At 43.6% G+C, this 15,055-nt stretch overlaps 1 protein-coding gene across 1 annotated transcript in view; it reads right to left on the bottom strand.

Annotated features, from left to right (window-relative positions):
* The window catches only part of ttk (TTK protein kinase), a 45,275-nt gene that overhangs the window by 17,976 nt on the left and 12,244 nt on the right, over positions 1-15,055 (bottom strand). Inside the window, exons 7-10 of the mRNA XM_033020818.1 lie at positions 12,987-13,077; positions 9,236-9,324; positions 8,864-8,942; positions 3,847-3,943 (exon numbers count right to left, since the gene is read on the bottom strand). Of these exons, the coding sequence (XP_032876709.1) occupies positions 3,847-3,943; positions 8,864-8,942; positions 9,236-9,324; positions 12,987-13,077 (356 nt within the window). The remainder of the gene's footprint in view (positions 1-3,846; positions 3,944-8,863; positions 8,943-9,235; positions 9,325-12,986; positions 13,078-15,055) is intronic.

Below are 15,055 nucleotides of genomic sequence, written 5' to 3'. Positions count from 1 at the left end.
GCGGCGTCGCAGCGCTGGGATACCAGTGGGGAGCGGGCAATGCCTATACCAGGTCGTCGTGCGGTAAGCTCCGGAGCGCTGTGGCCGCCGACACACAACATGTCGGCGGCCACAGCGGTGCTGGGACTGCGGGCGTCCGGCTGCGGGTCGCGCTGGATTTGGAGCGCCGCGCAGCCAGGGGTAGCGTTGCCGGGGTCGAAGCTACAACCGGCGCCGCCCGCGGCCGGACTCCCGCAGTCCCAGCTGGGAGTCGGCGGCCACAGCGCTCCGGAGCTTACTGCACGGCGACCCGGTAAGGCATTGACCGCTCCCCGCCTCTCCGACCAGGTAGGGGACTAAGAATTAAAGTTTCCCCCTTCACATAAAAGCCCTCCAAACTAACTGACTAACATTTAAGCAATGGTTTACAGATGTTTAAGTGTCTCCCCGGTCTCCAGGGAGGAGGCAGCCGCTACAGTAGTACAGACCTGGGTTGACCGTGGGTCGTTTCGGGTCAAGTTTGGCGCCAAACGCGAGCTTTGGTGTGCAGACGACATCCTGGGTGAAATGGCCGGTTTTCGGAGTTTTTCGGTTTCCGGAACTCCGGATAAAAGGTTGTGCACCTGTACTTGTTATGATATATAATGACTCTGTATCATAAGTACTTTGCACAGGGAGATCATGGACTTTTAACAGATTTGCTTTTACTCTATTGTGCCTCATTTTAAGTGGCTAACAAACCCATCACCACTGCTGCAAAGTTAAAAAAGTAATCTTTGCCAATATACAAGTGTTTTACCAGGTCAATGAATAGTAAGAATAGGCCATATCATCTCTCAACAACACAAGAAATCAGCAGGTGTTGGCACAAGGGCTTCAAGCCTACCTCGCTGTTCAATTTGTAGAAACAACAAACTGCAGATGTTGGTTACCTAAAAGCGCACAAAGTGCTGGAGTAATGCCCGTCCCACTTAGGAAACCTGAACGGAAACCTCTGGAGACTTTGCGCAAAACCCAAGGTTTCCGTGCGGTTCCCGGAGCTTTGTGTCAGGTAAGACCTTCCACTACCTGCAACCTCCGGCAATCACCTTCAACTAGCATCGCAACCGGCTTAGACTAAAAAATTACCGATTTTTTAAACGGCAACCTATTTTTAGTCGCGGCCGGTTTTGAATTTTTTGAAATAATCACCGGAACATAGTCGAAGCGGAAACCACTTTCGACCATTAGGGAGACTGACAAAAAACCTCCGGGAGCCGCACGGAAACCTTGGGTGGGGCGCAAAGCTCCGGCCGCAAAGGCTACATCAACTGCTGTGTGGAGACTGTCACAGTGGACAAGCAAATAAAGATGTTCCCAAACCGGAAACCCTGGATGAACAAGGAGGTTCAGGATCTACTAAGGGCACGCAACAACGCCTTTTAATCCAGGGACACTTCTGCTTACAGTGCGGCCAGGGCGAACCTGAACAGAGGCATAAAAAAGGCCAAAGTCATCCACAGGCAAAGGGTAGAAGACCACTTCAATACCGCGGGCACCAGAAGCATGTGGCAGGATGTCAGGGACATCACTGACTACAAGAGCAGCCCCGCCTGCCCCCACGGTGATATCACACTGGCCAACGAACTAAACACCTTCTTTGCCCGGTTCGATACTGGCAACACCACCAGGTGTGAAATAACCCCGGCCATCGCGGAGGGACAGGCCTTAACACTGAGCACTCAGGAGGTACAGTGCGCTCTGCGTAGGATCAATCCACGCAAGGCTGCAGGCCCGGATGGTGTACAGGGAAGAGTATTAAAGGACTGTGCTGGACAGCTGGCGGAGGTATTCACGAGAATCTTCAATCTCTCTCTATCTCTGGCAACGGTCCCCAAGTGCCTGAAAACAGCCACCATAGTGCCGGTGCCGAAAAAGTCCAAAATCACCAACCTCAACGACTACCGGCCGGTTGCCCTGACTCCAATCCCCATGAAGTGCTTCGAAAGGCTGGTCCTCTCCCATATTAAATCCAGCATCCCTGCCTCACTGGACTCCCATCAATTTGCATACAGGGCAAATAGATCGACAGAGGATGCCATCTCTCTGGCCCTTCACACTGTCCTGACTCACCTGGACAGACAGGGCACGTATGTGAGGATGCTCTTCATTGACTATAGCTCTGCATTCAATACAGTCATCCCCACCAAGCTCACCACCAAACTCCACCAGCTAGGCCTCAGCTCACCGATATGCGCTTGGATCCTGAACTTTCTCACGGAGCGACCGCAGGCAGTGAGACTGGGCCCGCACCTGTCCTCCACCATCACCCTGAGCACCGGCACACCACAGGGTTGTGTACTAAGCCCCATGCTCTACTCCCTCTTCACTCACGACTGTGTCCCTGCATTCGACACCAACACCATTGTGAAGTTTGCAGACGACACAACAGTGATTGGGCTGATCACCAACGGTGATGAAACAAAATACAGAGCGGAGGTGCAGAACCTGGCGGACTGGTGCGCCAATAACAACTTGGCACTAAACACCTCCAAGACCAAGGAGCTGATCATTGACTTCAGGAGGTCCCATTCTGGAGAATACGCCCCAATCTCCATTTATGGGGAAAGTGTGGAGAGAGTGTCCAGCTTTAAGTTTCTGGGCACTCACATTTCAGAAGACCTCACATGGTCCACAAACACCGCCGCGCTGGTCAAGAAGGCACAGCAATGACTGTTCTTCCTGAGGACATTAAAAAAGACTGGTCTGCCCCAACAGCTGCTGACAACGTTCTACCGCTGCACCACAGAGAGCATACTAACGTATGGCATCTCTGTGTGGTATCTCAGCTGCACGGAGGCGGAGAGGAGAGCTCTTCAGCGCGTCGTCAACAGAGCGCAGAGGATCATCGGGACAGAGCTACCAGCCTTGGAGGGCATCTACCACACGCGGTGCCTCAGGAAGGCCCTCAGCATCCATAAGGACTCATCACACCCCTGCCACGGTCTGTTTCAACTACTTCCCTCCGGCAGACGTTACAAGGCCTTCTACGCCCGAACCTCCAGACTCAGGAACAGTTTCATCCCAAGAGCTATAGCGGCTCTGAACCGGCCCTAATGAGTGCCCCCCCCACCCACCTCCTTTGGACAGTCTCCCTCAGATGGTCACGTCAATCAATTCAGCTTGTTTATTTATGTATTGTATTTATTTACCTTTCTTGGACATCAGTGGACCTGCACACTAAATCTCGTTGCACTGACGTGCAATGACAATAAAAGATATATTATTATTATTATTATATATTAAAGTCTCCAGAGGTTTCCGTTCAGGTTTCCTAAGTTGGACAGGGGCATAACACTGTTCTCCAGAGATGCTGCCTGATTGTGCCACTGATAATTTATTCTAAACTCCTGCTTATGAAAGCAATAATAAATCTTTTGTTTTCAAACGAAAACATGCGTGACATCTTTGCTCAATGTAATAAACTCATTCAGTTTTTTTTGTAATCAGCTAACATAGACGACAGATGGAATGCTGCATGTTAAAATGCTTTCAAGTCAATATAAGGGCTGTTACCTTGAATCTAATCCTGAACGCAATTGCCACATGCCAGAAAAATCAGAGAAATAAGACTGGCCAACTTTGCTGACATGCATTTTCCTCTCAGGATTTAAAACACGAACTGCCTCTTCTCTTCCATGGAAAATTCATGGAAGACGAAGAGGATTTAAGAATTGGTAGCTCTCAGATTGAGGCACACAGTGATTAATATAGTATTAATCTTTCAATTTAAAAAGTAAAAAAATCCATACAAAGGTATTTGTTAATAAACAATGAGGAACATGCAGGTTAATTAGGTTCAATCATAGGATTTTATTAAATACATACCTCTTTGCCTTTTTAAAGTAAATAATATGGAAGTATCATTTTCACTACCTTCTGTTGGACTTTGCAAATTTGGGAAATTGGTGCCACCTGAACTGTACTGAAAGTATAAAAAACATGAATTGATAATTTGTAATACCTGATTACCAGAACATAAATAGAAGTAGGCTATTCAACTCTTCCGCCTCCTCTACTTACAATAAGATCATGGCTGATGTTTTACCTCTTCGCATCATGACTTCTCCGCACTAACTCACTTTCCTATAAAAATCTATCGATCTGTCCTGAATATAGTCTGTGACGATGTGTCCAACCCCCACTCCAATACAGATTTCTGAAGACTTGCAATCCTCTGATCAAGTCAATTTCTCCTCAACTTCGCTGGAGAAATAGGCAGGGAAATGGCATATGGAGTTTAATCTGACCAAGTACAAGGTGTTGCACTTTGGGAGGTCAGATGCAAGTGGAAAATACAGTTATGACACTTAACAGCATTGATGTCCAGAGGGATCTTTGGATCCAACTCCATAACATCATCAAAGTGGTAATACAATATACGGAGGATTCAACATGCAGTGGTGTTGACATTGTGTTGAATCATCATCTCAAGGAAGTTCATTTTGACAAAGCAACCTACAGAACCTACATAAAGGATTACATGAAAATCCTGAAAGAAAATATTCAACGAGACAACCCAGAAGCACTGGACGAATTTACCAAAAATGCTCAGACTGTTGTTAAAGACATTGTGAAAAAACAATTGCCGAGTTTCAGTTTTTTACATGTGCGAGTATGAACCCTGATGCCATGGTTGGACTACTAAATTACCACAGTGATGATACTCCATATATGATTTTCTTCAAAAATGATTTGAACATTGAGAAATGTTAAATCTGCTGCCTACAATTCATCATGTTGAATTCATCAAATCACAATGACCTAATGTTCATATTACCTGCAATAAACTCGGAACTGGTACTACAAGATGGCATTATCGTAAAAGGCCACAAAGCTGTAGTGTCTGCCTCTCTACACAGCAAGTATTTTGATGCTGTCCATGCGGGACACCCAGGCGCCGAAGCAACTGTCCTGCGAGCAAACAACATGTTCGACTGGCCTGGCATGACTGATTACATTCATGAGAATGTGGAAACCTGTGCAGTGTGCAACAGTTTGGCACCGCATCAACAAAAGCAACCACTTCTCTCACACCTGGTTCCTGCCCTTCCATGGTCCACAGTGACAACTGACATATTTGAGTGGCAATGCAAACAATACCTGGTTCTTGTTGACTCGTATGCTGGTTGTGTTGATATCGATCTTCTTAGTAGCCCCACCTCTCACGGGCAAGTTCAGAAGCGGCACACCATTTCTCCGTTGCTTTACCTCCCCCCTCGACTCCATTCAAGGACCCAACCAGTCATTCCAGGTGAGACAGAGGTTCACCTGCATCTCCTCCAACCTCATCTATTGCATCCGCTGCTCTAGATGTCAGCTGATCTACGTCGGTGAGACCAAGCGTAGGCTTGGCGATCGGTCCGCATTAACCAACCTGATCTCCCTGTGGCTCAGCACTTCAACTCCCCCTCTCATTCCGAATCCAACCTTTCTGTCCTGGGCCTCCTCCATGGCCAGAGTGAACACCACCAGAAATTGGAGGAGCAGCACCTCATATTCCACTTGGGCAGTTTACACCCCAACGGCATGAACATTGACTTCTCTAATTTCCAGCAGCCCTTATTGTCTCCTCCCCATCTCAGCTCTCCCTCAGCCCTCTGGCTCCTCCTCTTCCTTTCTTCTTCCCACCCCCCCCCCCCCCTCCCCCCCACATCAGCCTGAAGAAGTTTTTTCGGCCCGAAACGTTGCCTATTACCTTCGCTCCATAGATGCTGCTGCACCCGCTGAGTTTCTCCAGCACTTTTGTGTACCTTCGATTTTCCAGCATCTGCAGTTCCTTCTTAAACACCATGTCAACTACTATCTGATAATGGCAGTCAATTTACCAGCCAGAACTTCAAAGACTTTGCTGCCAGCTGTGGTTTTCGTCACATCACCAGCAGCCCTGAATATCCTCAGTCAAATGGGCTGGCTGAACGTACCGTGAGGAGTGCCAAACAATTAATGGAACGATCCCACAGAGCAAAATCAGATGTGTACCTGGACCTGCTTAACCTACGCAACATCTCCCACGACCCAATACTGGGTTCACCCGCTCAGCGTCTAATGTCAAGGCAGACCCGAGTCACACTGCCTGTGGCGAAGCAGGCACACGTTCCGCAAGTGGCCTCGCCATCAGAAGTTCAGCCCAGGCTACAACAAAAGTGCGACATTCAGAAAGGGCGGTATGACAAAACGAGCAGACCCCTTCCACCACTAGCCAAGGGACAAGTGGTGCGTCTGCAAACCGATAAAGGTCACGACCGCATCGGTGTAATTTCTGGAACTGCCTCCGAGCCATATTCATACTTGGTCAATGCCGATGGCGGCACCTACAGACGTAATAGGCAACATATCCTGCCTGTGAACGAGCCAGCACCACGTCCGTACTATCCTGACCACACAAGTACACTTCCATCCACATCCAGCGGCATCGGCTCGACTGCACCAGCACGACAACCTGTTTCTGATCTGGTTACTTTGCCGATGGCTACGCCACCTCCACCTGTGCCAAAGTCTCCTGTTTTGTCCCCGGGAATGCCGTTTCAATCTCCGACACCTATTTCACCACCGATTGAGTCCTCGGTGACGGGAGGAGATGGACTGTATAGTACGCGTGCTGGTCGTGTTTGTAAGCCCACCGTAAAGTACCCAGCTATGTTTGAACTTCCTCCAGTTTATTGCCATATACTATGTGTGCTTTATAGTCAGCAGTATACATTTGCATTAAATTCTTTGTAGTACTCAGTAGTTTTGTATTTGCATTTAATTCTTTAAGAGGATGTAGATTAGTGTCACTCATACTATTGCTTCGCCCACAGGCTTATTAAAGAGCTCTCTCTCTCTCTCTCCCTGGCAGATTGGTAGTATGCGTGCAGAGATGATAGCACCTTGTGTTTCCTCTACAGAGTTGCTAATAAAAGACTATGAATTCTAATCACTATGTGTGAGTCTGTTCATTTCCAACAGTTTCCTTGCCTTCATTCAGCAAGTCATGATGCAGCTTTATAGGACTTTGGTTAGACTGCATTCGGAGTGTTGCGTTCAGCTCTTTGGAGAGCATGCAAAAGAGATTCACCAGAATGATGCCTGGATTAGTGGGAATTAACTACAAATTGGATAGACTTGGATTGTTTTATCTGGAACACCGGAAGTTGAGGAGAGACCTGATAGAAGTATATAAAATTAATAGGTTGAGACAATGCTCCCCTTTCCCCAGGATGAAAAAATCAACAATTACACAGCAGAGCTTTAAGGTGAGAGGTGCAAAGTTTAAAGGAGACTAGACCAAGTGCAGACCCGTTGGGTCTAGTCCCCGAACGTGCTTCAGGCCCAGAGTACGGGGGGGGGCTGTTGTTACCGAACTGAACTCACTGTGGAATGAAAAGTCAGTGAAAGCGGCGCGATTAGAGACTGTGAGGCCTCGTATCCTCGGCACTTCTGAGACGCCGGCTCTGTCGCGCTGGCTGTTCCCCCGCTGCTGGAAAAGCAGCGGTTGAAGATCCGATGTTTGGCTTGAGGCAGCGTGACAGAGCCGGGCACCAGCGGTAGGGAAAAATGTCGGCGTCTTTGGAGCAGAGCCGGGCGTCAGCAGGTGTTATGGTCGCTGGCCAGCAGGAGGGTGGGTGGGGTGGGTGGAGGATTTTATTTTAAAAAACGGGTACATAAAAAGCCAAAATGTTTTGAGGAGTGAATCAGTGAATGTAAAAGAGAATTAGCTAGCGAAATGGAAAAAATGACGGAGATTCAGCATGTGGTGCTGGCGGACCAAGGAATCAAAGGTCGAATCTGACATACACCCACCCACACACACAGTTTTAATATATAGATAGATGTGCAAGGCTAGTTTTTTTTTTAAAACAGAGGATGGTGGATGCTTGGAATGCACTGCCAGGGGAGGAGGTGGAGGCAGATACAAAAGTAGCATTTAGGACACTTCTGGGTGGGAACATGGATCTGCAGGGAATGGAGGGGGAGAGTTTATTTGCAACAGATAATAGTTGGTCTTGGCATCATTGTGATCCAAAGGGCCTATTTCTATGCTGTACTATTTTTTAATAATTTTATTTTTAAACACACTTCAACAGAGATTAGTGATCAAGAATAATTACACCGAATTATGCAAAAATAGTGCATCCATTCCTTCTACAAATTCCATCTTTTTTCCCCCTGGAGACACAAGGAACTGCAGACTATAAACTTGAGCTAACACAAAGACTGGAGTGACTCAGCAGGCCAGGCAGCATCTGTGGATGAAATAGTTAGGCAACATTGTGTCGGGACCCGAAACTCAGACTTTTACCACTCTGAAGGGTCCTGACCAAAAACTGCCTCTATCCGTTTACTCCACAGATGCAGCCCGACCTGTTGAGTTACTCGACGATTATATATATGTTTTATTTTTTCTTGACTCCTTCGATTTTCCTATTATTTTCAACATTTTCTGTTTTTATTCCAAATTACATTATGTAAATTATTGAGCATAAAATTTGGAATAAAAACAGAAAATGTTGAAAATAATAGGAGCATCAATATCGGGATGCTGCCTTTCATCTATCCGGAGGTACTGTAAAACCTGCAAACTTTTTGACTTTATACTACTTTATACGCTTGTACTATAAAATAATTCAGGGTATTAGACGACATTATGGTACAGACAAATTAAAAGGGCGGAGAATACATTGCTAATCTGAAATTTTACAAGTTATCAATCTCAAATATGCCATTATTAGGAGCCACAAAAGAACAACATATTTTACGCGAAGGAACCACTTTACAAAGAGCTGACTCAGCATTAGCCTCCGTTAGCTACACATCTCCAATTTAGATCCAAAAATAGCACTTCAAATGCAAAATAAGTTACCTTCCGGTCAAAGGCACACAAATCTGCTCGAGGAAATATTGACAACTGAACACTTGTCGCTTTTCCTGGACAGGTTTGCCTGAAAAAATAGAACACATTGTCTAATTAATGTACAGCCAATTACATTACAAAGCTTGGAGTAATTCTGCATACTTACTCTCCAAAGAAAAAAAAGTTCAAACCAGTGCTATGCTGCCACGAGTTATCATGCATCTAAATTATTTCATAATTTATTATATGGCAAAGATCTTAAGATATTATTCAGGATTGAAGTTATCAACACATTGGAAAAAGGCACCTGCTAATGACCCATTTGCAAACATATGTTCAAATTTGCTGGTTAAATAATCATGTTTGTGTTTTAATATTTACTTCTTTGTGGAAGAAATCTCCATTGTCCTCGAGCCACTCACTGCTTCATTTATTATTGGCTGAAAGGCGACACCATCTGCTTGCAAGTTCTGCAAAAAAAAAATCTGTACTGAGACAAGAACAGGGTTGAGATTTGCACTTGCTGTGCTCAGCCAGTGTTCTATTTGCAATAAATTGCAATAAATTTGCAATTAACCTAGGTTCAATAACCATTCAAGTATTGGCAAAAGCAAAACAAATTGCTAAAGTATTGATCTACTAATAACATTGAAAAATAGGTGCAGGAGTGGGCCATTTGGCCCTTCAAGCCATATGGTCATAGCTGATCATCTAAAATCAGTACCCTGTTCCTGCTTTTTCCCCATATCCCTTTAGCCCTAAGAGCTAAATTTAACTCTCTTGAAAACATCCAGTGAATTTTGAAAGTCCAGATACACCACATCCACTGGCTTCCCTTATCCATTCTACTTGTTACATCCTCAAAAAATTCCAAAAGAATAGTCAAGCATGATTTCTCCTTCATAAATCCATGCTGACTTTGGCCGATCCTGTCACTGCTTTCCAAATGCGCTGCTAAACCATCTTTAACAATCAACTCAAGCATCTTCCCCACTACCGATGCAAGGCTAACTGGTCTATAATTCAGTTTTCTCTCCCCCCCTCTTAAAAAGTGGGGTTACATTGGCTACTCTCCAGTCCCCAGGAACTGATCCAGAGTTGAGAAAACATTGGAAAATGATCACCAATGCATCCACGATTTCTAGGGCCACCCCCTTGAGTACTCTGGGATGCAGAACATCAGGCCTTGAGGATTTATCTGCCTTCAGTCCCAACAGTTTACCTAACACCATTGCCTGACTAATGTACATTCCCCTCAGTTCCTCACTCCCACTAGATCGTCGGTCCCCTGGTATTTCTGGGAGATTGGTACTGTCTTCAATAAGGAAGACACAAACAAAGTACTAATTTAACTGTTCCGCCATTTCCTTGTTTCCCCATTATAATTTCACCTGTCCCTGATTGTAAGAGACCTACGAGTGGAGAATTAAAAAAATGTATACACTTTTTAATCGCAATTATTCCATTTACTGTACATGATTTATTCATTGTCCTTCAGAGTGCATCATCGATGAGGATTTTCCAACGTGACTGAAGATCCTTTATTGGCTCAGATATTCAAATACCACAGGTGTAGCAGGCTAATGCAACATGCAGCATGTGTAGACGTAATGCTGAATTTGATCAAGTCTCTATGGAAAAACTCTGAGCAGCTCACAAGATGGTACCCTCAATGGCAATCCCTCAATTTAAATATTATTCCTTGGGTCTCAAGATGTCTTTTGGAGCCAAATTCTGGAACTAGGTGGCCACCGACATAGGTATTTCCATCGAGCTACTGGCAGCGGTTCTTTCACTTTCCTTTCCTCTTTCTTACTTCTCCTCAAAGCAGGCCATTGTCAGATAAGGATGAAGGTGACCGCCTTGTTCCTCCCAGCTTGTGATTTCTACACCTTAATTCTTGAGATATACTCCCAGCAGTACCTTTGCAGCTTAACATCTAACCATAAAAGATCCCCAAATGTGTGATCAGGGTCACATTGTGATCTGATGATTGCAAAACAAACAGCCGGTGCTGTTACTTCACTGTTTGTCACAAAATCTAGGTCACTCACCCGTTGTGAAATCTTTTGCATCCGAATACATTCAACCAAAACGTTAGCATTAAAAAAAAAAAAAACAATAAATTTAACTTAAACAGCAATGTTAAATTTCCAAATTTAACCATTTCAATCATTTTCCAAAATCTTAAAAATGATCGGACCTGGGACCAAACAGCAAAAAAAGCAACTAGTGAAACCGTAAGCAATTGATTGCAAGTATCGCATTTGTACTGTCACACTCCTGCTAATGTTATTTAGGTCATCCATCTTCTTCTCTATTTAGCATTAACCTTTTATCAATTTACTGAAGTGGCAATAGGTTATTTTAAAAAGGTATTTGAATGTTTGTTCACAGGTTGAATACCTACCAACCTGTCACTAGAGCATTCCAAACCTTGGTTTTAAAAGACTAAAGGCTTTAAGTAAAATCTTTAAAGAAAGCTATTGTAAGCAGATTGATACATGTAAATGCATCAATGAGAAATATCATGTTTTGAACTCTTAAGAAATAATAAACCACATTTTGGAAACTAGATTTTGTTCTCAGGACAAAATGTATGGCCATCATTTGGTGAGAGAACATTGTTACTGTAAACTGTTAATTAACTTATAATACATAATCCAAAAATATGGTTCCATTTTGCAATAGAAATTCTTGGTAACCTGACAAAAAGTATATGCGGGAAATCAAGATTCTTGATGGCTTAACAACGAGGGGAAGAAATAAATGCCACCAAAATATGCTGAATGCCTGCACCAAATTATATGATAAAATAATGTGACTAATACAATTAGGAAATATTATAATTAGATTTAAATGGTTAATGTGAGAAGACAGCATACATCAATCTTAAATTCATAATAAATTTTAAAAATTGCAATTCCAACCATCAAATAGTAAAGCTTTCATACATTTGTAGAGGCAGGCTAAGAACTTGAATCTAGAATTTATAAAAAATATCTGCATGAGAAACCAGGAAGAGAGGGGCAGGACAAAGGCAATAGGTGCAAGAGTAATATTGGAGCAAAGAGGTCCTTCTGCAGTTGTACAGAGCCCTAGTGAGACCACACCTGGAGTATTGTGTGCAGTTTTGGTCCCCTAATTTGAGGAAGGACATTCTTGCTATTTAGGGAGTGCAGCGTAGGTTTACAAGGTTAATTCACGGGATGGCGGGACTGTCATATGTTGAGAGAATGGAGCAGCTGGGCTTGTACACTCTGGAGTTTAGAAGGATGAGAGGGAATCTCATTGAAACATATGATTGTTAAGGGTTTGGACACGCTAGAGGCAGGAAACATGTTCCAGATGTTGGGGGAGTCCAGAACCAGGGGTCACAGTTTAAGAATAAGGAGTAAGCCATTTAGAATGGAGACGAGGAAACACGTTTTCTCACAGAGAGTGGTGAGTCTGTGGAATTCTGTGCCTCAGAGGGCGGTGGAGGCGGGTTCTCTGGATGCTTTCAAGAGAGCTACGTAGGGCTTTTAAAAATAGCGGAGTCAGAGGATATGGTGAGAAGGCAGGAACGGGGTACTGATTGGGGATGATCATCCATGACATTGAATGGCGGTGCTGGCTCGAAGGGCCGAAGAGCCTACTCCAGCAACTATTGTCTATTGACACAAGGGAATAACTTTTAGTGCATGATTAAGACAGTAAAGTCCAATCAAAGATAGCCCGAGGGTCTTCAATGAGGTAGATAGTTATTCAAAAATGCTCTAGTTGTGGTAGAATATTTCAGTTGCCTGATAACATCTGTAAAGAATCTGTCCCTGAATTTTTTACTGAGCTCAAAATGAATTTTACTGAATTTTTACTAAACTCAATGACAACAGGAATTCCTGAAGAAAAAGGAGTGAAGTGAGGGAGGTAATTTTTGTCAATTAATGTGCAACATCCTTGAGCCCAGCTCTCACAGAACAGCATATTTTTTAAATATTATGAAATATAAAAAAGGCCCAAAACGTGAGCAGTCTGTCAAACAAATTGAGCGCAAATGAGAAAGCAATCGTATCAAGATCAATTTAAAGAAAACATGACAATTATTTGCTAAAGATGAGGCAGTTTCATCAGGTTTTGTGAAATATTCTACCTTGGAACCAGTGCCGCCTTTCAGCTGCTTGACTGTATTCAGCTCTAAGAATGACATATCATTCTCTTTGACCAGGTTGCTGACATCACCCCTAATAGTGCAAAAAAGACAAAAAAAATGTGAGTGCATGGTCATCCCTTATTCAAAGAAAATAACCCAATAAGTGCAAGAAAAGTAAAATTTTACAAGAGAGCTCAAATTTATTAATCCCATTGTACCAATGGGTAACAGGAAAAGGTTGCATGATGATATTTTTTGATAATTTTAGAATTCCATTCTTATCTCTTCGGGTAATGAAGCAACTCTTGACACAAGCAGCAAGATCTAGATTAAAGCCAGGCTATGGGCATAGCATGGGCAGATGTGGGCTCATACATGCTGCAAGAAACATGTGCGCTTCAATGAACACCAGAGTTGAACCAGTTAGCCACTGACATTTCAAGCTGTTATTGGGCAAGTCTACATCAGGCGTGTTTAAAGATCAGTTGATTGGAGTTCATCACCAACATGGACACAGGATATGGATGGCGAGGCAAGGGAACCTTGGACAACCAGGTCTTTGAGTAATATAAAGCAAAACGGAAAAAAAAGCAAGCAATTACACGAACAAAAAGTGGCAAGGAAATGTCATTGGCAAATCAGATTAAAGAATATAACAAGGCTTTTTATAATACATTAAAAGCTAGAGGAAACTGGAGAGAAGGTAGGACTACCCAACAATAAGGAGAGATTTTAAGCCTGGAGTCAGAGGAAGTAGATGAGGTACTGAACAAGTACTTTACGTCTGTATTCGCCAAGAGGAAGGACATAAAAGATTGTGAGATCAGTGCGTGGTATACTAATATGCTTGGGTAGTTTGAGATCAAGGAGGCTTTTGAAAAGCATCATGGTGGATAAACCCCAAAGGCCTGATAGAATCTATCCCAGGTTATTGAGAGGGGCAAGAGAAGACTAGAGGCATTGACAAAGATCTTTGTATTCTCTCTTGCCACAGGTGATGTCCCAGAGGACTAGAGAAGAGGCACTGCTGTTTCTTTGTTTAATGGAAGCAGAGGTAATGCACAAATGAATAGGCCATTGAGTCTCATATCAGTGTAGGGAAGCAATTATAGATGATTCTTTAGAGTAGAATTCACTCACATATGGAACAGAATGGGATAATTAGGGGCAGTCAACATGGCTTTGTCTGTAGCATGTCATGGCTTACTAATTTAATTTTTTTTAGATGGTGACGAAGATGATTGATGAGGGCATCTGCTGTCGCCACCACCCTGGCTGCACATTTCAGATACCCACCACTCTATATAACCAAAAAAGTTCCCACACACGTTACCTTTAAACCTGGGTCCCTTTGACTTTAAACAGTCCTGCCAAAATTCTTGCGAATATTTGCTGCAGTTTAGTCACGTTATTCCTTCCTATAGCGTGGATCCAGAAATCCACACAACCCTCCAGTCTAACAAATGATTTCTGCAACAGTAACATGACAGCCCAACTCCTATACTGTAATAACGTGTATTCGCCTGGGGTAACGATGGCAAACATATCATATGCTTTTTTTACCACTCGGTTGCCTGAAAGTAGCAACAAATGCAATAAGTAGCAATAAGGTCTTGCTGCTCAACAATAGACCTCAAGGCCCTGTCATAAACTATATCCTGCCCTTGTTTAATTTGCCCAGATGCATCATCTCATACTTGACCAAGTTAATTTCCAACAGCCATTCCCTTGGCCACTTTCTCAGTTGATCTAGATCCTATTGTGACCAGAGACAACCTTCTTTACTGTCCATTACATCACTAATTTTCATGCGATCGGCAAATTTACTAATCATTGCAGTTATTTTCTTCCAATAGCTAATAAAACACATGAGATCGATCTCCGTGACACCTACTAGTTACAGGCCTCCAATGGAAGAACCCCCCCACTAACATCCTCTGCCTCCTATTATCATGCAGTTTTGTATCCAATTTGCTCTCACTTTGGAGCCAATATATTTATTTTTACATTCTAGACCAGCTTATTATGAGAGTTCTTAGGCCTTGCTAAAATGCTCATTGGTAACGTCC

Source organism: Amblyraja radiata, chromosome 5 (assembly GCF_010909765.2).
Source record: "Amblyraja radiata isolate CabotCenter1 chromosome 5, sAmbRad1.1.pri, whole genome shotgun sequence".
In the NCBI taxonomy this organism is placed as follows: Eukaryota; Metazoa; Chordata; class Chondrichthyes; order Rajiformes; family Rajidae; genus Amblyraja; species Amblyraja radiata.
Note: the sequence above shows the minus strand (reverse complement) of the source record. Positions and strands in the feature narration are given on the sequence as shown.